The 24778-nt window shown below is 41.4% G+C and overlaps 1 protein-coding gene across 2 annotated transcripts in view; it reads left to right on the forward strand.

The window, feature by feature from the left end:
- LOC421108 (chloride channel protein D-like) overlaps window positions 1–24778 on the forward strand; it is a 75789-nt gene that overhangs the window by 25578 nt on the left and 25433 nt on the right. For both annotated transcript variants that reach the window (XM_015282651.4, XM_040695968.2), the window contains exon 12: window positions 17035–17201. In XM_015282651.4, coding sequence (XP_015138137.3) covers window positions 17035–17201 — 167 coding nt within the window. The remainder of the gene's footprint in view (window positions 1–17034; window positions 17202–24778) is intronic.

The following is a 24778-nucleotide window of genomic DNA, read 5'->3' on the forward strand; positions in this document are numbered from 1 at the left end:
GTCTTGAGTGCCGTTGCTCAAACAGATCTCATTAAAATCTTTGCAGATGTCAGAATTCACCTGAAGTGACCAAGCAGGGATTTTTCTCTCCTAGTACACTGCTGCGCAGCATTTGATAAAGGATCTGTTTATTGGCATGTGCTCAGCACTAGGCTCTTTTCAGTGATAAGCTGTGGAAATTGTGTAAGAAGTATTTTTTGATGTTTTAAAGGCGGTATATGTGCATAACAACTTATCTATTATGAAGGAATAATTTGATTATGAAAACACTCCTACTTCAGTGTCCTCGTGATGTTTTAGCACTCATTTACCCATTAAACACAAATGCATTCTGTTATTTTTGCTTATGTTATTGCTATTGGACATCTGCTGGAAGATCTGTATGTTTTATTGGCCAGCTATGATGTTGAAGCAAGGAAAACTGGTTCCTGAACAATAAGTTTTCTGAGAGCTCCCATTGCCACTGGCTGTAATGCCTCTTCCAAAGCAGGAGAATTTTTAGCCTGAATTTTCTTGCAATGGCACAATAACTTTTAATTGAAGTGTTTTGTAAAACACTTCAAGGTCTTGCTGGAGATATAAGTCCTGAGGGGCAAAAGCAGTTGATTGACATCTTCCTTAGCTTTGTGCCCATGAGGCTGGGCTTCACTGTAGGGAACTGAGAAGTGAAGGTGTGCCAGAACACTTGCTAATCTTGGATGACAGAACTGCATCTCATTCAGCAATAACAGAAAAAAAAACACCCTGTATTTTATTTGCTGCAATTTCTCCCTGCCTTCCCAATTACCTGCACTTGTTTTTTGTCCAAGAGCCTCCCCGAGCATGTATGTACAGCTTGTGCAGAACAATAGCTGGGAACTGTTTAGAGAGCTATACAAAAATCAGTTGAAAAGGCACTAGAAGAATGATTAGGATTGCATTGCAATGTGTTCTGAATTCCCCTAGGTGTCATGTTATAACTCTTCTGCGCCTCTTTCTGTGCAGGGAGATTGCGTTTCAATTCATGTTCATCCAAGATAAATAGCAGCATTGCTTGAGGAAATATTAATTTTTGAGGAGAAAAAAGGTCTTGGACATGACAATGCAAAAACATAATTAAAAGGTTGTGCCCTCAAACCATAAAATGCACATATTTTTCCTATATTGTCTGATGGGTTCAAAAGGAATTGAGTGTGTTTGCTTTGGCTTTTCACATAGCCTCCCATTTGGAAACAGTTATGAATGTGGGACTTGCAGTGAACAGGTTTGTAAAATGCTTTCCTTTTTTTTTTCTCACAGCAGACCCCACAGGTTTCTGCCCACCACTTCTTTTTTGGCTGCTTCCTTCTACCCCCCCCCCCCCCCCCCCATGCTGACACTTTACCCTCATCCTCCTCAGCTATTTGTGGCAAATGGTAGATGTGGTGACATTTTCCTTGGTGGGCACAGGGACCAGCCTTGTGTGCATCTTTCCGCAGCCTTCTGTCTCTTACCTCTTTGTGTTGTGTGTCCTGAGCTTTCTGGCCACAATGGGCTCTAGGTGTAGGAAGAGGAACAGCATCTTCCTACACAGAGTGGTTTGTCCCCAGGACATTCTGTATTTTTATCATTCCTTTTGTATTTTTACCTCTCAATTACGCTGCCTTGCAAGGGTTGAAGAAGTAGGATGGTACTAGGCTAGCCTAGGATTAGTGTTCTTGTCCAGTACTGGTGATACTCCCATGGGCAAACTAAGCTGTTCAGCAGCCAGCTGCAGAGAAAGACTTGTTTTACACCAATTTAGATCCTTCATTCTCTGAATTGTCTTCCTTTCTGTTCACACATAATGCAAAATAGCCCTAACTCTTTCCACTTTCCTGCCTGTTCTGTTCAAACTCAATTAAATCAGTATATCATTTTATTGGCCTAATTTATTTCTCAAAGAGATCTTTACTGGTGGTTATGGGGAATGTGATTAATTGTGAAAAGGTTAAGACTCAAAAGCCTCCTGTGAGTGTGAAACACTGAAATATCGAGCTTTTGACAGATGCAGAATAGAGGAGAAAATAGAATGTTCCGTAAGATATGGATGGGGAAATGCAATGTCATTGTATAAACCAGAGGAAAATCTCCATGGGGAGATTCAACCGCCTTGGGTCCTTCATTCTCTAGCTAATTGTGGGTGTGGCTGTTGTGAGTGAGTGGCTTGTGCTAATGAGCAGTGTCTTGCTTCTGAAATAAAATGACCATCTGGTGGTTGGTTGGAGCATTATGAAAAGTTACTGATTGATGTCTGCCTGTTTTTTGTTTTTTGTTTTTTTTTTTTTTAATGTCAGAAAGAACAGAAATGTCAGAATGTTTTTTAATGTCAGAAAGCTGGATTTAAAGTCAGCTGGTTCATAAAAGGCAGTATTGAAGGCTCAGAGATGAAAGTTTGTGCTTTCTGCTCTCCAGTATTTATATCAGGACAGGCATTCTGGCAGAGCATGTTATATAGTTACCTACATTGCTATAAGTGACTGCTGTTCTACAGAATCATTAAGGTTGGAAAAGACCTGTAAGGTCATCTAGTCCAACCATCAGCCCGTCCCCACCATGCCCACTAACCGTGTCCCTCAGTGCCACATCCACACAGTTTTGAACACGTCCAGAGACAGTGACTGCACCACCTCCCTGGGCAGCCTGTGCCACTGCCTCACTGCTCTTTTGGAGAAGAAATTTTTCTTAATATCCAACCTGAGTGTAGCAAGGAAATTTCATACTTTCTATATGCTTTTAAGAGAGTAAAGTGAACATTTATTTTTTGGATATTTTTATATGCTTCACAGCATTGTTACAGATCTTCTTGGATAAGCACAATAAAATAACTGTATCAGCAGGTAGTAGTGATTAAATTCTAACCTCATCCTTTTCTCTGTATTTCATCAGTACTCCAAAATCAGACAGAATGTGCTTACCTCAAATTATAGGCAGGATGTATTGCTGCAAATTCTGTGGCTACCCTTTTCACTTCCTCTGAGCTACTCACAAGAAGCTTAAGTCTTTCACAAGGAACTGAAGCAGAGCATCAGCTGTAGGCACTATGATAGTGGATATGAAAGGCATGTCTTATTTTACATACATGATGCGAGCATACAGCACAGGCAATCATGTGATCTAACTAATTAGCGTGAAGTTATAGGATGAGCAGAATGGTGATGCAAGATGCTAGAAAAGAAAGCACAAGACTTAAAACATATGGAAAACATGCCTGGTATCCCCTGTTGCCCAGTGGTTAGAAGATGCAAGGTGCTGCATTTTGAACCATTTGCAGTAGGGATGATGCAAGAATGTAGGATGGCTTTGAAAAGGCTAAAATGAGTATAAATTATAAATCTTTCCTTGCTGAGTGGAGTTGTCAGTTTATATCTCATAGCTGGTGCCTGAAGAGTAACAGGTAGTGCCAGTGAAAACAATCCTGACTGCTCATGGCATTACTTGTTTGTACTGTTGCTAAAAAGACCATTGGGAGCCAGGAATTGTCATCAATTTAAATAAATTTTCTCTTAAGTGAGACCTGAGGTGAGATGAATAACTTCTACCTTAGGCAGGCAAAAAAACTGTGATATGTACCACGTGTGGATTAAACATAAATGCTTATACTTGTACATTCTAGGATTTCTTCTCATCTAATTGGATTTGAGAAAAAGTCTATATAGCTGTACCATTTAATATGCTGTGAACAGTTACGCTGTTCTATTTTCCACTTCAGCTTCCACCTCTGTGGTGCTGAAGAGCATGGCTTGTATTGTGAACTGCTACGTTTGAGCCTGGGTTGGTACTTGGTTATACCTTGTATAGTATGTTGGTGAACTCTCCCTGCTCACTTCTGCAAGTCGTTAATACTGTACTCTTTGGAGCGATCTTTTGTGGCCACATAATCAGCTCCACAATTTCTTTCTAGCAACTTCTTATGAAGTCTAGAAGAAGAAAAGGCCTGGAGAAGAGAAGGCTCCAAGGAGATCTGATAGGAGCCTTTCATTATAATGGGAACTATAAAAAAGAAGGGGAGGTTCTTTAGCAGGGTCTGTTGTGATAGGAAAAGGGGAAATGGTTTCAAACCAAAGGAGGGGAGATTTAAATTGGATGTAAGAAAAAGGTTTTCACTTAATGATGAATGTAGTGAGGCACTGGAGCAGGTTGCCCAGAGGAGTGGTTGATAACCCATCTCTGGAGGTGTTCAAGCTCAGGTTGGACAAGGCTCTGAGCTGTAGGTGTCCCTGCTCATTTCAGGGAAGTTAGACCCTTCCAACTCAAATGATTCTATTCTACAAGAGGGAGTATTTTAATAGAAATTCTGTGTTGACTAGTAAATTTTGTGATGTTTTGCACATCTGTCAGAACGTGAGTGATTTTCCCAATTTTCAGTGGCAACTTGCCTGCTGTCTGCTTTATTTGCTGCTGTTTTGATCCTGCTAGCAGAGCAAAGGCTCCCTGAGAAGAGAGGGAGGATGCCCTGGAAATGTCCAAGATGGTCAGTCTGATCTAGTGGAAGGTAGTCATGGCAGTGGGGTTAGGACTAGATGATCTTTATGTCTCTCTCAGTCCAAACCATTTGTGATTTGATAGCTCTGGCTGCTCCACAGGCACTGCTCCATGCTCCTCCTTGAGCCAAACACCAGCACTCATCTGTGTTCTGCAGCCTCTTCCTCCTTTCAGAGGAGCCACTCCAGTCAGCTGGAACTCCTGTATTCCCTTCTTCCCTTCTGCTCATTCAGTTTATTGTTCATGTGAGGAATCTTATGGTCAAATACAGCAAAAGTTTCTTTAGTGCCTAGTTTTGTGGTGGGAGTGGCTATAAAGATTTAAGTCTGCAATAGGCTGCTTTTCCAGCATCACCCTGGCTAGAATAATTTAAAATAAATCCACTCTATTTTTGACTGAAAATTAGGGTTTCAGAATTGTTTTCTTGAAAGCCTTGGGTTTTTCATCAAAAAGTTGAATAACCAAGGAATAAAAATAAAGCAAAAACTATTTAAAATATCTTGCCCTGATCTTTGTTGTTTCATGCTATCATTTTTCTAGGAGAGATGAAATATTTCCCATGAAACACTAAGGAGACTTTCTTGGCCTGCTCCAGGAAGGAGGGGGCAATGCACGATGCATCATGGGAGACACAGTTTAATCTGAGATGCCTACTTATGTCCAATTTTAAAATTCTCATGAGACACCACAATAGCATTCCAAATCAAAGCTTTCTGGGTTTTAACCTAAGAAATACCACCCTACAGGGATGATAAACAATTTGTCAAGTCATTGGAATATCCCATAAAAAGTGCGTGCTTGTAGGGAAAAACAAAATAACCCTCATTTTTACTGGATAGTGGCTTTGTGAACTCAGCCCAAGAACATCAGAATAAGTCCCTTCTGATTCATTCATTCATCATGCATAAAGAAGAACTGCAACCATAGGACAGTGGTTAGTCTGTAGTTAGCCTTGTTCTAATTCACGAATTAGAGGAGAATCCAGCTATATCTCATAAAGTGCTGTCTCAGCTTTGACACCAGGTTTTATCAGTAAAATAAACAGATATGCCTGAATTATACATGGATTCAACTGGCACTGAACTTTTAGAAAGTTCAGTTCTGCATTTGAAATATTGAAATGGAGACTGTGTTTCTTCTTTAAATACATTGGAAATGAAGCTGTAATGTGAGAAGATAATATTTTTATATTGTCACTTTTCTGGCTCTAACTTACAGTAGCTTTAAAGGTATTTTATAAATAAAGCGATCTAGTGTATTACAACATTGAATTGTACATTTGGGACAAGTAATACAAATCTTAATGAAAGTTCATGAGAATTTAATGTGCAGAAGTTATTTTTACTTCACAGTATCTTATCTGTTTTTAATTTTTTTCAAATTACAGAATGCAATTGGGCTGTTTTATGTAGTAATTCTTTGCCAAATTTAATTTGTTTCCAAATTAAAGGCATTTTTCAGTTACATTGTCACAAAAAGCATCTGAAACCATTAAGTTCTGTTATATTTTTAACTTAAAAACCTTCAGATTGCTGCCAGTAGTATTTTTTCCAAATTTTGTGAAAATGATTTATCTCTGGGACAAAAGCTACCACAATAAGCCTACCTCCTTTTTTTCCAGCCAGAGGGATTTATTATCGTTTATTATTATTATTATCATTAAATTAAAAGCCCCATGTAACCAGCTGCTCTAATGAATGGGGGCTTGGGGCCAGAAATACTTGTTTTGATTTTTGGACCCAGTTGAAACGAGAGTGAGTGATCACACAGCCCAGCTGCTGCTCTGTCAAGCAAGGTCTGTTGGTGGGAAGGAGGCTCCTCCTGTGGGTCCTGAGAGAGGCAGATCCCCAAGGAGGACTATGGCTTCCCCTCTGCCCAGATGGGAAGGACATGTTCTGTCATGCGGTTTAAAAATTTTTCTCTCCTCTCCTCTCCTCTCCTCTCCTCTCCTCTCCTCTCCTCTCCTCTCCTCTCCTCTCCTCTCCTCTCCTCTCCTCTCCTCTCCTCTCCTCTCCTCTCCTCTCCTCTCCTCTCCTCTCCTCTCCTCTCCTCTCCTCTCCTCTCCTCTCCTCTCCTCTCCTCTCCTCTCCTCTCCTCTCCTCTCCTCTCCTCTCCTCTCCTCTCCTCTCCTCTCCTCTCCTCTCCTCTCCTCTCCTCTTCTCTCCTCTCCTCTCCTCTCCACCCCTCTCTTCCCCTCCCCTCCCCTCCCCTCCCCTCCCCTTCCCTTCCCCTCCTCTCCCCTCCCCTCCCCTCCCCTTCCCTTCCCCTCCTCATCTAGGTCAGGGACACATATGGTCATGGCAATGAGCCCTGGTGAATGTCTGCGGCTGCTGTAAGCAAATAGGCAGGGCCCCAAGAGGAAGCTGTAAAAGCACATGGAAAAGGAGAAACATTGCACAAAATAGGATCACAAATGGTAGCCAATGGGACCTGCCCTAGAGATGGCTCTTCTCTCGCTTTGAAATATGAAAGCGTGATGGTGAAAGAACTCTTGAGCACATAGAATCACTCAGGTTGGAAAAGACCTTAAAGGTCATTGAGTCCAACCATGACCTAACCATACAACCCTAACTAACAACCCTCCGCTAAATCATGTCCCTGAGCACCACATGTGCCACACATGTGGATGTGTCTCAGGCCAGCTTATTGAGCCAGACCTGAACTGCTTTCTGGTATCTCTAAAAGGAAAAAACAAACAAACAAAAAACAAAAAACAAAACAAAACAAAAAAAACCCCAAACCTACCCAAACTGTCAGTGGTGACTTCAGCAGTTGCTGGTGCAACTTGCAAACCAGCAAAGCCCCACTTCAGGAAGGTAGAAGTTGCATGGTGTTAGCTGCCTGGTTCTACAGGTCATATATCACGAAGGCTGACCTCAGACTATTCCAGTTGTACCACTCCCACCTCATGCTCTTCCTTAGCTTGATCCTTGTTCAAAGAAAAGAAAATTTATTTGGAAGGCTTGGGTCATATTTTTCCCTTTCTTCTCCTTGTTTAGCAGGGTGTATGCAATACTTAAGAGAGAACAGACAAAGAGAAGGGAAAGAATGGACTGTAAAAAATTAATACATCCTTTGGCAGAACAGACCTTGGGAAACCTCTGGTTATGCCTCCCTCTGACTTGCTCAAGACACAAGGGCGTGAAAGGGACATTGGTCTCCTGAGGCAATTAGAGTCTGGTGCTCTGGAAGGAAAATGGAGCACATGGCTGCCTGCGGGGAGGGCCATTCCTATGTGAGAGTAACGGAGGCTCCAGGAAGCAGGTCATGTCAGCCTCTGTTGGCTGACATTGGTGTTAGATGAAACAAGATGGTGATCTTCACTTTAGCAAGAGGACATACTTGTGCTCTGGACAAGGAAGCTTTTTTTTTTTTTTTTCCCTGCTGATCAATGTGCCCAAAAGGGAAAGTAGGTTTATGTGCTCACTCTACACTAAGGTTCAAATTTTCCTCTCCTCTACACCAAAGCATTATAAATGCTTTAAAATAGATCAGTACAATCATTCCAGCAGGCTTACTTAATACCGAATTTAGTAAGAAAAATCTTTTGGAAAAGTGGGGACAAATGTAGTAGTATTCAAGATTTTTTAAATCATGTTTCCTTCAAAGCAGACAGAGGAAATGCTTAATTGTCTGGAACCTCATTTGGCAGGTTCTTTCCAGTGCTAGAATGTTCAGTGCATCACCTTGTCACACTTAAACACTTTAGGGCTCACTTAACATTTTTTATTACACCTGTGATGTTTCACAGAAGCTGTTTTGACAAGATCTAATTTTCTGTTACTAAGCTGTCTGATTTTTTATTTTTTTTTAATGAAGAGTTAAAACTGTAGTCAGAATCTCTAAGCCTGTAGTTACTTGTAGGGTAAGTGTTGGCTCTGATTAAGCTATCTGTCAGGAGCCCAGAGTGTCTGAATGGTGTGTTTGAGGATGTTTCCTAATGTGATTATAAGTGATGTCACCTTCTTACAAAGAAGGGGAGATTTACAGTAGTTTTGTACTGGCCCTAGTTTTATTCAAATTGACATGAAAATAAAATTGCAACTGTTTGATTATGTAGTTACTCTCATACACAACAAAGTGTTGCATACATTAAGTCCTACTACTTTCTGTTGAGTTTGCTCCAACTAGAGGAAGAGCACTGTGTATTTTTTGGCAGTTGTCTGTCTAGAACTCTGTTTACGAGGGTGGATAGTGATAGGACAAGGGGGAATGGTTTTAAACTGAGACAGGGGAGGTTTAGGTTAGATATTAGGAGGAAGCTTTTCACACACAGGGTGGTGACACGCTGGAACAGATTGCCCAATAAGGTTGTGGGTGCCCCATCCCTGTAGGCATTCAAGGCCAGGCTGGATGTGGCTCTGGGCAGCCTGGTCTGGTGGTTGGCAGCCCTGCACATAGCAGGGGGGTTGAAACTCGATGATCATTGTGGTCCTTTTCAACCCAGACCATTCTATGATTCTATGATTCTGTGATTCCAGAAAGCAAAATTAGTGAAACTACTCTCACAGAGAAAGGGATGGGGAATATTTTCAGGCCCTCAGGTTTTGTAATGCACTTCTCTAAGAAACTAGAGCCTCAGTGAATGACCACCTATCCTGGTTTTGACAACAGTAGGCTTTTAAAGTGTTCTGCTCATACTGAAGTTATAACTGAAATGAAGTTCACAGCCTGTGCCATACAGTGTTTGTCAAATGGTGAGGAAGATGCACAGAGCCGTGATAAATCCTCCATCAGGTCTGCAGCTGCCTGTAGTCCTGGACCTCCTTTTTCTCCTGTCTCTCCTGGACCTTGGGAGCCAGGGCCATGGCAGTGGTTGCTGGTTTTAGCATCACTTAAGTATGTCAGAGATTCATTACAGCTCTCTTTATTATTTTACAAAAATACTCATGAATAATAATTTAAAGAATTCTGCCATGTTATGAGTTAAAACATTACATGGTTTCTTAGCTGGATTATTATAGAGTACAGTGCTTCTTTTGAATAGATTATGTATGTGATCCTGCTGAATGTTCAGGCATGTTCAACAGGAAACGTATAAAATGTTGCTCTATTTATTAATAAGGAGTTCATTTGACATAACAGGCACCAGAGTTGCCTTCCTGGGACACAGATTTAGAGACCTGAAAGGTCCTTTCAGGATTTGTGTCTACTATACACCCAGAATAGTGAGACAGATTACAAAGAAATCGCAGGTAGGTATCTTTCTAGGGAATCTTGGCAAAAGTTGCTGCAGTCACCCATAGTATTTCCTATATCATCCGTTGCCACAGCCTGTCAAAACAGGTGTATTTATAGGCCTTGAGGGACTGAAACAAGAAATCAAACATTTGCACTTTGCATAGCATCTTCTGTCCTAGTTCCCAAGGACTGAGACTCAGAGGACTTTGATATGTTTCCAGGGACTACTTAGCTGTTCTGGGTATTTTTAAGTTCTTTCTAGCAGTCTCCCACTGTTATGCTTGGTCTTGGAATTAGGGAAAGTTGTTCTCTCCATAAACAAGGAAGTCATCAACAAAACGCTGGTTGGCTCCAGAGGAACTCGTGCAGCTATTTAAATCCACATCAGAGAAAGATGAGACTTGATCTCACTGAACATTAGGAATTAAGGTGGATTAAGAGACCACGCACAAGTGTGATTAATGAGAACTATTTTGCTTAAAAGTACGTGCTCTGTGCTAAGATAGTTTTTTGAGCTCTGCCTTGGCAGTAATTAAGCTCTATATGGGGTGCTAGAAGCTGCCTACTCATTTTCATGGTCTGGAATAGTTAATAGACTTATGAGTGCGAGGAAGAATCCCGCTAATTGTGCAATCCTCCTGGCACTGGGGATTTGGCAGGAAGTCCTTCCAGTGAACCTACCCTGGGTGTGTCACCCTTTGTAGAGCATGATGCACAGCTTTGTTTGCCTGAGGCTGCAAGAAATAATCATTTTCAGCAGTGTGAGGAACTTGAATGCATAACTTCTTGGGGCTAGCAGGACTTTTAAAGAGATTTATGTTTACTGTATTGCAGCATCCCACTTCTTCAAAAATTTCCAGCAGCGATGGTGGTGAGTGATAAGGTGATGCATTAAAGTGAATTGAGTTAATGGATGTAGTCCTAGGAATATAAAGGATTTCTTTAAAGGTGAAGCGCACAGGAAGGGAAGATTATTCACTTTTAAAAGAAGAGATTAATGGAGGGAGTATTCAGCTGGATCAATATTGAGGAAAGGTGCCTCTTTTGGCATAGTCCCAGATGAAAATAGTGAGCAATAATGGCATTGCGGTTCTTTGTATTGTTAGGACCGTTATTAAGTGGGAAGTGAACTGAATCAAGTGTTCAACACACAGGTTACTAAGGGTGAGCAGATCATAATCCGGACATTGAAGTACTGAAATGCAGCACTGCATTCATTGTTTATGAAATGGCTGTGACAGTATAAATAACTGGATTCCAAGGAGATGCTATTTCCACAAATCTCTATTCTCAAGAAAGCTGCTTGAACATCTCTTCTGCTGCAGTGAACAGGGAACTGTTCTGCTCCCCTTCTTCATGTCAGTCCATGTTTACAACCTTGTTGGCTCTTGCTCCTGAGCAAGAAACAAATTATTGGACTACAAACTTTCCACCCTTTGGGAACGTTCTGTTGACCATGTGTGATTTTTTCTTGGTATGTTGAATCAATGGGAGAAGTTCTAGCTGCATCTGAGAGAAATGAAAGGTGTCTTTCTGGGGAAGTGTCTAATATTCCACAAAATCTGGTCATGTGTAGCCCTGGGAACTGTGCCCGGAGCTATTGTTTTGTGCCAGCTACAGTTTTATCTCCAGAACTATTGGGTTTGGTTGGCAGTGTTGAGAATTTGTGTCTCTTTCCTACTTTCTCCTACTTTCTCCTACTTCTCACTTTTTTTTTAATCACTCTCAGACACGTTGCCTTATACCTTTTCTTTCCCAAATATTTTCCAAATTCCAGGCCTTTCAGCTATGTGTGTGTAAGCTTGTGAAAAATGACAAAATATTTCTTTTGGAGTTAGCCTCTTCCCAAGATGATGATCATTATATCATGAGAAGGAGGTTTTGTCTTTCATTTGTTCAGTTCGCCAGGCAGCTTTTCTGTTCTAACATATTTTAAATCATTTTGAAGAAGTGTTCTTTTTATTTTTTTTAAATTTGATAGGTCCTCTCCTCTGCATTTGTCACTGCAAGCTGCAAATAGTGAGAGAGCTCTTTTGCTAAGTGATTTTCTGATAAAGAAAATTGGGTTGCGCCACGTTGCTGGCTAGCAATCTTTTCTTCTACATTATTGGAAATACCAAGTGTTTGTGGAATATTCACTTTGTCAGCAGCCTTGCCTCTAACGAGGTTGTTTGGCCTCTGTTTTCTGAGCTGGAGTAAAATGTTTGAAGCATGTTAACCATCATTTGATTGAAAACTGGGGGGGAGCATTTTTTAACAGTGAGCTTTAAGTAAACTGCATCTTTTTGAATTTCCTGGGCAGCTGCCGTTCTCTCTTTGATGTGCCGTGCCTGGTGATGCTGTTAATGAAATGCATAATTATGTGTTATATAATAAAACCGAGCTAACATGAAGGTGGCTAACGGATTATAATGATGTGGAGGCCTGAGAAACTGGGGACCGCGGGGGTTGTTGAAAAGTGCCTCTGGTGACAAAGAGGACATTTAAAGAGCTTTGAATAACTGTGCTAATAAATTAATCGTGGTCTGCATGCATGTGTGTGCAAACGACATATTTCAATATTTTGTATATAGAGAGAATATTGAAAAAAATAGGTGCAATTTACTGGGCCGCTGATGTATGAAGTGTCAGCACTGACTGTTTCCAGCATCTATTAGCGCTGCTGGCTCTGCAGAGATGGGTGCCCTAGGCTAAGAAATTTTTGGCACAGCCTGCTGCACCCGTAAGATCAAAAGGAAAAAAAACAAAACAGTCTGGCAATATGCACTGAGAGTAAATTGCATCCTAAAGAGCAGCCCCTAAAACGTAGGCTTGGAACGAGTATCAATAAATGAAACAGCACGTTTCATTGCTGAAGAGTCGAAGGCGTTTAGTGGCTGCCCCAGCTTTCCCCCTCCCTCTGCTTTTGTCACCTTCATTTTCTCTCTTTCTCTAGCGCTCTGTGTAAGTTGTTCCTTCTTTAGATTCTTTAGGAAGTGGTGTGAGCAGACAGGTATGGTAAAGGAGAGGCCACACTGTCCTCCAGCCCCGGACCAGATGAGCTCCTTGCTGGGTTGTAGCTGGGCTCGCTTGGCAGGAGCTCACCAGGACCTGTCTGCAGGCACAATGGGCTTGTGGGGAGCACCAGCGTGAATTTACAGCCTGCTGGCCTCTTGGCACCAATTCCCTAAGTAGATGATTCTAGAACCTAATGAGAGTGCTTTTGTGTGAGCTAGGCTCACTCCTTTTTGATGGCAAAGGATGTTTTTCTCTTCATGTGTGCCAAGAGTCAACCCAAATGGGCAGTTAGTGCAGGGTAGTTAACGTGCTGTAAATTCACACCAGGGCTCACCATGTGTTGACTTCCCCACACAGAGGAGCCCCAAGGCTCTGCACTTTGTCTCTTATGGCAGGGAACAGATGGCCCTTCTCTGCATAGGGACTGCTCACACAGTGTTACAGAGTGCACATATGTGCAAGCGTGCGTGCATGGAGGTTTCCGTGTGTTTGTATAAGACAACTTGAATCTATCATAATTGTTGAGTTAATCTGTACTTCCTTGATTTTCATCAAGATATCCTAAGGAGAACTTTACTGCTTCATTGCCATTATCCTTGTCATTAATGGGCTTAGCTTTTAGCTTCATGTTTTTGACAGGTATTGTTGAATTCCTCCTTCTCCTTCACCGCTGAGATGCACAATTTCTCAATGTGAGTTACTGCACTTTTGTAAGTGAATCTTTCTTTGTTGCAGTTCCCTTCCTCAGCATTTCTGATTTGATCTCTGACATCTATTTTCATATTTGATGTGTTTCTATTGTTAATAAACATTATTCTATAGCTTGAAACCCCTAAAGGTAGGACATAAGATTTTCTCTAGCTCTCTTGATGTGGAATCAGGACCATCTTTTATAAAGCTTTTGCTCTAGGCTAGTGTCACAGGTAACTTGATTTATAATTAGTGCACACAGCTTCATCTTATCTAAAGTTTCACAGTGGATTGCATTTTCATGCAGAGTTTTCTTGATATTTCTAAAATATTTTTATCTATTCTTCATGCTATGCTCCAAATATATATCATTTATGTAATTTCTAAGTCATCTGCTTTAAAGTTTTGCTCTAACATTACCTATTCCCAAGAAAATTTAATATCACAAAAATTGACTCTCCATTTTCCACCCAGCGAGAGTTCAGGACAACTGTAGTTGCTCTGTTTTGGCCAAAGTTTCAATTTACTTACATATAGAAGATATTGCTCAAAATGCTTTTAACATGTCTTTCTTTAATGACCTCAGTCACGCTGGGCTGCCAAAGATAAACAGCATTTCTGCTTGGCAGGCATTAACTCTTGGAGGAAGTAAAGCCTGATGCTAAACTTAGAGGCACTTGCTTTGAGTGTTTGCGTTGCAAATGCTCAGTGCTATAGAGAAGAGCCATCCCCATGAATCCCAGTACTCAGGAGGGCTGCAGTGCTGGGGAAAATCAGCACCAGCCGCAGAGTTTCTCAATAGCAGATGTAAAATTCTGCTGAATATTTGAGAGAATAAAAGAAGAGAGCACAGGCCAGACCAGCTTGGCTGTTCCCACTAGAGGATGGGAGGATAGGAGGAAGGGATCAAAAGGGATAAAGAGCAAGGATGGGAGCCTGGAAAGCCAGCTTTATGGTTCTTACTGTTCTGGAGATGGTCGCAATTGCAGCTTCTGGGATGAGCAAACGGTACTCTCCCTCTCCTCACCTCACCTCCCCGAGGCTCTCCTGGCATCAAACATGCTCTTGTGCTCTGGACAAAGCAGGCAATAACGTCTGCTCGCTGCATCCCGTAGTCAGCCTTCTTGGGCCTTTTGCTAGGGCTGAAATTCATGGCAGCTTCTTCTTTTGTCCTTTTTAACAGATGTCTCAGTTGCTGGATGCCTAGCTTCCCGTGGCTGGAAGAAAGGAGGAGCACATGGCTTCAGTTCTCTAGTCTGCAGTTAGTTCTTGTTGATACCCAGAGGTTTTCTACTGATTTTTGGAATGGTACTGATGTGTCCATACAACGTAATGAACACTATCTCACCATATTCTGAGGAAATTTTTTTTCCGCATAGGTTGAAATGATTACTTGAGACTGTTTTCAGGGTATGAGTTTCAAGAGCTTTTGAAGTTAGGTTTTTTTAGAGTGCCTTTATAGCTTTTTGGAGTGTTTTTAATATTAATTTTTAATGCTTGTTTTATTCTAGAAGAGTTCCCCATAGCAAGATTCTTTAAAAATAACCTAAAAAGGAATCCACAATAAAGGAGTCTCCATCTGTGTGAATGAGTTGTGGCAGATATGATGAAGCAATTCTGAAAATCCCACAGTTGCTGTTTTCCTTTCAACTGACATGTTCCTGGTGTTTTAAAATAAAACAGTCAAATGCTAGGTTTAAAAAGACATTCGAAGAATGCTGTGGGGTTATAAAAAATCCTTAGCTATGTCCAAGCAGAAAGGACAGTTGCATGACCTGGTTGCTCATGACTGAACATGCCATATGAGTCCCTCATTGGCATATACTCTAAATCATCCCTGATGTTATCATTCTGAGCCCAGAACGAAGACACAAGGGTGAAAATGTAAAGCCTGGATAAATGTGCTACAGCTTATCAGGCAGAAATATGTTTATTGGCATTCTTTGAATGTGAATGCTTGGAACACTTAACAATTTTTACCTAATGAGGACTATTAAATGACAACGTGCTGCAATTCACTTTGACTTGGAGGAAAGTTTAACGTTAGGAGGAAAGTTTGCATATTTAATCCTGGGATAACTGCCAGTGAATAACCTTTTTTTTTTTTAAATTTTAAAATAGAATAGGAGAAATAATGGGAAGGAGATAGCAGTTTTTAATAATAATAATACTAAAACCTTTAATAAAGTAGCATGAAGAGAATATTTCTGCACAGTAATTTTGACCAAGAAAAACATTTGACTTGGTTGTGAGTTCATAGAATCATAGAATGGTCTGGGTTGAAAAGGACCACAATGATCATCAAGTTTCAACCCCCCTGCTATGTGCAGGGTTGCCAATCACCAGACCAGGCTGCCCAGAGACACATCCAGCCTGGCTTTGAATGCCTCCAGGGATGGGGCATCCACAACCTTATTGGGCAACCTGTTCCAGTGCGTCACCACCCTGTGTGCGAAAACTTCCTCCTAATATCTAACCTAAACCTCCCCTGTCTTAGTTTAAAACCATTCCCCCTTGTCCTGTCACTATCCACCCTTGTAAACAGCTGTCCCCCCTCCTGTTTATATGCTCCCTTCAACTACTGAAAGGCCACAATGTGTTCTCCCTGGAGCCATTTCTTCTCCAAGCTAAACAAGCTGTAAACAGACTGAAGTCCATCCATGTTACTCTGTACTTCGTATACAATGATTCAGTCTGAATCCTTTGTTCAAAGCCAGTTGTATTGGTGTGCATCATGAAGTCACTGCCATCACAGCTGTTAGACTTCTGCAGGATGAGGAAACTCAGTCTACCTTTGCATTGCAGTGAGTTAACAATATAGTGTTGTGTCCAACTGTGGAAGCAAAACTGAATGGCTGAAGGGGGGGGATATTAGGTATTAAAACATGCTAAACATGTTGCCACCCATCTGACCATACCCTAACTATGCAGGAAGAAAGTGCAAATATTCTTAGGTAAGACATATTAGGTATCTTAGATACTTTACCCCATAATCTGTGTATGCTCTCTGTTTCCTTAAAATGGGTGCTGCAGTGCCATATTGATCAATTCATGATCAGGGGGAAAAGGGTGTCTGTAGCATCCTTGTACTGCCAGATGTTGGTGAGCATGGTAGCTGTGCAGTGTTCCTGCTTCTTGATCTCCTGCACTGGACTTCTGCTGAGCGCTCTTTGTTTTCTTCTCTGGCATCCTTCAAGATGATGTTAGTACAAGGAGCTTGTTCTGTCAGGAAGCAGCAGTATGGGAAGATGATTTTGTATCTCCTGAGCTCAGCAAGAAAGAAAAATATTTGGATTTGTTTGCATTTTTTAATACTTGTCACACTGCCAAACTATTTAAAACAATCTAACTACTTCATCTCTACTTACCCTTCTCTGATAACTGCAAAATTATCACAAGCCACCTGAAATATGGGACTCAGACATGGGTTTTAATGTCAGCATAGTGCTTCAAGATGATGGGAATGGGAGGGGGAGCTGTCACTGTATCAGCCAGAGCCTTTTGGTGGAAGTGTTGATAGATTTCCCATCCCTGGAAAGGAGGGAAAGTGCGCTTCCACTTCTAGCAGCTGCAGGGTATCAGAATGGCTTCCTGCTCCCCTGTGAAAAAAGTAGGTAGTCCTCTGCAACCTTTGCCAATGTCTCCAGTTGTATGAAGAAAAAAATGTTTTTTTTTTCTCCTTAGGTAGAGATCACAAATGATGTCCAGTCCTTGCTACTGATAATGCTGGCTGTCATGGTGGCCAAGATGGTTGGTGACTTTTTCAGTGCATCCCTGTACAGCTCCCTCCTGAGGCTGAAATGCATTCCTTACTTGGATGTGGAACCTTTTGTTCATCACAGGAGAGAACGGTGAGGTCTTTTTTGTTGCTGAGTTTTCTCTGCTGTGTTCTGCACGGAAACTGCATGAGTCCTACAAGTGGTGGAGCTTGGAGGGAAAAAGGAGCAAAAGGTTCTGGTCCTGAAAAAGGACCCCATGGAGTGCTGTGCTATGCGAATAGAACAGTAGAGAGTCCTCTTCTCTTAGTTTTTGGTAGGATCTGAATTACCACTTTCACCAGAGTCCTGAGGGCACTAAGTGCTCTATAATGCATGAACTGTCTAGTTAAATGCTGTTTATTAGTGTGATTGGTCCAGTGGGGAATTTAGTTGAGGTTTTCACAGACAGCTGTGACTGTTTCTTGTGATCAGAAGCCACAGAGTAGAGAAACTACCACAGTTTGTAGAGTCCTTTATGGTAAATTTTGCCTTATTTAACATCTGGATGACTGGACAAGGCTTCCTGTATGTTTGGCACATTTTCAGGCAGTGTTCTGCCATCTGAGGATAGCAGTTTAAGACAGGTCAGAGGAACTGTCTTCTGGAAGCGCCTCCACTGACTGAGGACTGAAGGAATAGCCTGGAAAAAAAGTGTTTCATCAGGTCAGGTGAGAGTAACCCAACCATTCCTGTGTGTTTTCCAGTATGTGAGCCAGTGTCTGAAACTTCAGTCTGTTGGTGAGCATTTACAACCAGTAATTGAACCATTTATAATCAGTGATAAGAATCATTTTCTCTCCTAAATGTAGATGCCAGGTCTACATTTGTCTGTAGGTAATGAGAACTGTACTATTAAATTTGATAAAAGAATGCAGAAAAGCCAATTCTTTAAGATATCCTCTATGAGTGAAATAGGTATCATGGTGGAAAATTGAAGGAAAAATGATTTTATTTATTTATCACATAAAGACTTTTTGTTTTACTTTAGGGATATTTTGGTAGTATATGTCAATGACCAAAGCTATTTGTGGGGCACTTCAGCTGTCCTTTTTCTCAGTATTAGACTCTACTGGAAAATCTCATGTATTCAAATGACCCTTTAGAAGAACAAAAATATTGGTGACTTGTTCTATCCACACTTTATAACTTTTTTCTAAATGTAGCCAAATCTTAATGCTTTTAGCAGGCACACTGAATGCTGGGTACAGTCCAACTGTCTTTGACAGGAGGTGAAGAAAGCCAGCAGTGTGATAGGAGGAAATAAAAACAATCTGTGATATAATAGATGACTTCTATATGTAACATGGCAGATAAAACAGAGGGGAAGAAGTCATAAAGTTTCCTGTGGTGCTTTGATTGGATGACAGGTCCATGGAAAGGACTGTAGCTATTTTCCTGGTTCAGAGTAAGGTCCTATTCACTTGAAGGACAAATCTATCTAGCTATCTTTATATTCATCCATATAAAAATAATCAAATATCCCTTCCACTCCTTTCCCTTCTTCCTGAGGAACATTAAAGAAAATTTCTCGTCACAGAATATACTAATACTCTAAAGCAAAATACATAGTATTGCAGCTTGGTAAAATTTTATAGAACCTTACAGGCTGCCAAGTTTTGCTCTAAACCTTCTGAGTTTGAATAAGCTATGGCATTGGCCCATTGCTTGCAGTCTTCAGTGCATTTCTTGGATGCTTTGTCACCTTATTATCTCCCCAAAGAAATGAAGCTTCACCATTCAGCCACCTTAGACTTCCAAGACGTGGTTTAATTCCTTGATCTATTTTATAGTTAGACATCCCAAAATCCTGAACATTGACTTGAGGCAACTCTGGACTGATGATCCACCCCTTAAAGTTATGTGAGAATTTAAACATTTGATGCCTTACATGTAGTCTTTGTAAGTGCTCTAAAAGCAAACTCTTGTTATTTTACCTAGCCATAAAAAACAGAAGCACAGATTCATACAAGACAGAAACAACAAGAACAACAAAACACACAAAAAAACCCCCTCTGTGTTCATGTTCCCATATCTCTGGTTCTTGTTCACTTCTGAGCATCCCTGAAATCTCAGTCAAAATTCTACAGAAAGGTGCCAGGGTGGGACTTTCCTTTCCATGCATTTTCCATGCAGACTAAGTTATCTCATTTGCTTTCTATCTAACTGGTCCTGCTGATAACAAGATGCTGTGGAAACCTGCCTGTCTGCTTCTCTAGTCTTTTATCAAAGGGGGACTGTTCCGACTATCCAATTCTCTGCTGTTCTTAAGTTCCACTTTGGGGGTATTCAGACATCTATGTGGGAGTATTCCACTCTGGGGCTCTTCACATGTCTGTACCCAAATGTCATTTTGCAGAGGCTGTTCTCTTATTCTGGATGGCGCAGCTGAGTTTAGCATTTGCAACCACCTTATTCCTGCTCTGGCAAAGCACAGGTGACACATGTGCACATGGGGCAGGCTCAGCATCCTCTTTGTTCAATGATGCTAACTATTGTGTGAGATCATAAAATGTAGAAATTGTACACTTCTGGATTCCCCCAAATATAACAAGGAATAAGGTTAGCTGTGTAGCTAGACAGCATGTATTTATCAACAGGTGATAAATTGTATTTCTGTATGCAGCGTGAATGGTTTGGATAACTATTAGCTTGCTTTAGAGCCACAGAAATGGGGATCCTTCTTCAAGTGAAACTGAAAAGCCTTTGGAAAAACAGTGACTAGGTGGTAGCAGGGAGGAAAAACAAGAAACTCTAGAGAATAACATGTACTTATATGTACTCAGCACTCATACTGTAAGAGAGAAATGCAGATCTTCTCTTTCCTATTTCCTCAGAGGTGTTAAGGATGAAAAGACCTGTTTTAGATAATTAGTTGACTCCTCTTCCAGTGGACAATACCCCCAGGCAGAAGATTTGTTGGACACTGAAATGAAAAGGGAAGATAGCCTTTAAATGATCAAGGCAAGTAAAAGCCAGATCCACAAAATAATTTAACTCCTAACTCCTGTGGAAATAAGTGGGAACATTAAGAAGCTAAATGACATAATTGCTTGCTTTGAAGACATCTCTATGTTGCATATGAAACCAGTGAAATTGAGACTTAAGTCCTCCATGGTTTTCCACTACCTAACTTCACTGCAGGCACAGGCATCTCTCAGTGTCTTTCTTCTTACAGAGCAGAAAGCCTTGACGTTTGTTTTCTTAATATTTATATCTGAATTTCCTTGACCATCCTGCTTGTCGTATCCTGTGCCCTGATCGATAAGGCCCCAAAGACAGCTGTATTTAGTACATGGCTGCTACGGTGCACCATGATTTCCAGCTTACGTCTTACACCACCGTAAACACCCCTCTTATAAAATCTGGTTCACTGGAATGCTCCGAGCTGCTGGCTGCCAGGGAATGTTCTTTAATGAGGGTAAGGAGTACTTGAACACATCTACGTCTTGGCAACTCTTCCTGCTTTTTATAAGCTACTATACACTTCAGAGAGAAAATATCTTAGAGGCTACTTTTTAATGGGACAAGTTTACTTAAGAGCTGAGTGGAGCTGGTGCCAGTAGTTCTGTTTTGTTCTAGCTTAATATTAGCCTTGTCAAAGTTCTTATAGCGTCTCCTGGGTGTTTCTATATTGCATACCATATAAAGCTGATTTTGGGAGCCAAGAATTTTGGCTGGAATATATATTATAGTGGTCTCATTATATATTTTTTTAAAGTGTATCAGAGGTGGCCCTGTATTAGAGATACACGGAGCAAGGGTGATTTTTTTCCTTCATCCCCTCTGGTTTTCCCTTCTTTCACACCGCAGACACTGGATCCAGAGCCTGAGCCAACCCAAGTTGGAGGGTTATTTGGGATCCAATGTCCTGGTTTGGCCTGTTACAGAAATCAGGGTAATTAGCAAACTTTTTAGATGAGGCTTTGGATTTTGAAAATCACCAGACTTTGGGGGAGTGCTTTTGGTTTGAGCCTAGACTAGTAACTGCTATACTAAAAGTTTCCTCACTCATCTTGCTGACACAAGTGTTCATTCAGAGACATTTCACTAGGACACATGTGGTGCACCCCATCTCACCTCCTTGAAAAGCCAAAGTGTCCCACAGCCACTTGGCGCCTTCATCCTGAAAGGGATCATTAGAGGGTGGACTTGGCAAAGTTTTCTCATCAGAAGGCATCCAGTCTGTCTTTTGTAGAGTGTTTGTGGTAGGAGCTGGATCTTGTTCTGGCTGCACAAAGGAAAAAGGGAGCTGCTGTAACAAGGCCATGCTTTGTCTGGGGAGAACTCTGGCTGATGGAGAAAAGATGGAGGGAAGATGTTGAGATGTGGGTGAGATTTATTAAAATTACATGTGGACTTTAAGTTGCCTCTCTGTCAGGCATGAGCAAACACGGCAAAGGACCATTTTTCATCTTTTTTTTTTTTTTTGGCCTATTCTTTTCTTATGGGCTATGAGTTTAGCATGATTCCATTACCTGGGAAGCAACTGTACAAAGCCATGAAATCCTGTGGTGGGGCCAGAGGTAACTTGATGCGCTTTATGAAGAGTAGCTGCACTATCTTGCCTTGTTTTTAGCATGGACTTGGTGGTGCTCGTGTGGGATGGCTGAAAGGACTTACTGTGCCCTCCTGCCCTGCACCAGCTCCACACATCTCTGTGGGAACATCCAGCCTTTCTACCTTCACAGTCTTGGTATTCTGGAAAGAAGCTGGTATTAGCTTCCTTCCCTGTGCACTGGCCTTCAGACTGTTTTTGGCTCCAAATTATCCAGAACTGTTCCAAAAAAACTGTTCCCACGCCAAACCTGGATTTGGTGTGCATGAACCTATGTGAAGAAGGTTGTCTTAATGTGAATGAGAGGTGAACTATCAGCTGGGCACAGTTGCAGCTGTATGTTAACCTGGATACTTACATTACTGATGTACTTCTTGCTCTCTTACAGGTGGTGATGAATGATGCTCTTTAGCTAGTAGTTTTCAGGAGATCTGATTATCTTCCTATACAGGATTTTGGGGAAAAACACTTAATGACAGTGAGTGATCTACAAAAAAGATGTAATTGGCCTTTTCAGCTTCAAGCTTCAAAGACAAGAGACACTGTTTTCTCAGATTTTTTTAACATTAAATTTCACCCCAAATTTCAAATCTAACATGAGGCAATCTCGGTGTCCAAATTTGCATAACATCTCTTAGGAAAAAGTCACATGCAGACATGATAATAGTATCAATACAACTGTTCAGATGAAGCAGAAAGGAAGGCTGTATGGACAGAAGCAGGAGACCAAGCGGAACTTGCAGTTCTGTCACCAGATCTGACCCATTTCGTTGTATTGCTTTGGTCAAAACAATTCTTTTTTCCAGTTTTCTCAGTTAGAGAAAATGCCTACATACCTCACGTGGCTGTCAGAATCTGTTGTGTTAGTAAAGTATTGTCAGTTCTTAAATTAAAAGCCTTGTGAACTCTAGAAGATGGTTTTCAACCTCCTCTAATTTTGACCGTTTAATGAATCTGCTATGTAAAGGTACCGCCTGAATCAAAATGACTTTATTTACATTGGTAAAAGTATACAAAGATGCCCAAGATTTTGATTGCCTTACTGTTTATTTTTAGAGTTGAATCTGAACAAACAAAACAAATCACTCTTCCCATATTACAATAAATACCAGCAGATACAACTCTTCTTCCAAACTAAAGAAACCGTTCCCACCCTTAGCTATTCCCTTTCCCAAAATGTCCAGATGAGAGCTGTAGCTAATGCTGTGCTGTCAAGGTCACACGAAGCAGATGAGGAATAAGCATGGACATGGCTGAGAGCAAGGCTTGTGACAACCTGGCCAGCAGCACCCTCCTTTGACACTAAGGGCTGTGGGCTGGGCTAATAGTTCCCTGCTGACCTCCTGTACTTCGAAGTGTGTTGCTAGTCACTGCAGTCCTCACAACCCCGAATACACAATGCAAGCACGAATACAGGAGAATAATGACAAGGATGGTGAGGATGAGCCAACAAGTTGTCTGTCTGAAATCCTTGGAGAAACTTGTAAATAATTTAGTGTTTACACAGGGTCTGTGTATTTGCATGATTACCTTTTCACAAGCCTTAAGTGTTTTATGCTGGGTTGTTTTCAGGCTCTGAGAAACTATATTTTTTCATATGTCTAAAATGTGCAGGCTCAGCTTCTCCTGCATTTTTTTTCACAAACAATTTACGCTGGATTTCCACCCCTCCTGCAGTATTCAATATGTAAATGGTATGTTCTACTCAGATTGCATACTGATCACAATCACTGTGTGCTAGGAAGAAAATGTTTTGAATTTACAAGTGAATACTGTACCCTGTTATGAGATTTTTAAGGGAAACAAACTTGTAAGTTCTTTGAAAGACTGATGTTGATGCAGTTGGGCAAAGTGCTGGGAGAAGGTATGAAAGCACAAAGAGACAGATCACAAATGGTGAATCTTTAAGCAGTTGTTCTTTTCCTCTGGTTTCTGGCTCAAGGTACTTCTTTTACCTATCAAAATCAGGGTCAAATGTGAATGAGACCACCATGGGGTTGGCAAGCCTGCTCCAAGCATTGGGAGTGCTGTGTCAGTGGGCAGGAGCTTAATAGGAGGCTATGGTTCTTGCTGTAAGGCCCACTGGGGGGCAGGCCTCATATGTCAAAGCACCATTAGCAAATGTGACACAGGTCCCTTTGGATTGTGAAGAAGTCTTTCCACAGATGTCTCAGTTGGCACTGCAGACTGCTTGATGTTGAGGGAGGGATGACAAATCCACATGGACTTTTGATGTGTTTTCCATTTCTGGGGAGTCCTGTGAAACCGAAAGAAGTTACTACTGCACACTTTCCACTGGAGGAAGTGCACTGAAGCAGCATCTGGAACTAATAACCTGTGTTTCAGAGCTAGCTGTCTGGCAGTGAGTGAGCTGCTCCTGCTCCTATAGGTCTGTATGTAAAAAATGCATGTAGCGACTTTTTGCTGTGGGAAACAAGACAGCTTCTGCTGACCTGGCTAGAAAGAGGCTCTCCAATGACTCACCTGGGATGACATGCTGCTGCTGCCTGTATAGGTACCACCACAGCTTTCAGATGTGGTTGCACACAGGTGGAGCATGAACACGTACACAGATCATCCCCAGCCACTGGATGGGTATTCCACTAATTGCTTGAGTCTGTGATGGTGTCTGGCCACTGTTGGCAGATGCTGACAGTTTCCACTTAAAGCCAGCCAACCTTACCAAAAATCCAGCTGTGCTGGCAGAGCAGCCAATCTCATGAAGATGTCATTGAACAACTCTTTGAATTCATTCAAGAAGTGATGGTTCTGACTCAAAGCTCACTGAAGTCCTTGGGGAATCATTGCTGGTAATTGGAATACAGATGTCCATCTATACAGGAGTTGTATTTTGGTGTCCTTGAGTTACATGTAAAGACATTACCTTTATTATAGTGCTGGAGACTGCTTCTGAGTTCACTTTAAGCTGAAATGAATTCTCCTCACTGTTCATGTCTATGCCACCTTTTCCGTTCTTGTGAGTGTTGCTACATCCTCATAAAAACGTGTTAGGAACTTCTCGTAGTGGTTGTCACGACAGAAAGAATTATGTATTTGCAACAAGGAAACTGCACAAAATAGAATCATAGGAACTTTAAGGCTGGAAAAGACCTCT

The sequence above is a fragment of the Gallus gallus genome, chromosome 2, assembly GCF_016699485.2.
Source record: "Gallus gallus isolate bGalGal1 chromosome 2, bGalGal1.mat.broiler.GRCg7b, whole genome shotgun sequence".
NCBI lineage: Eukaryota > Metazoa > Chordata > Aves > Galliformes > Phasianidae > Gallus > Gallus gallus.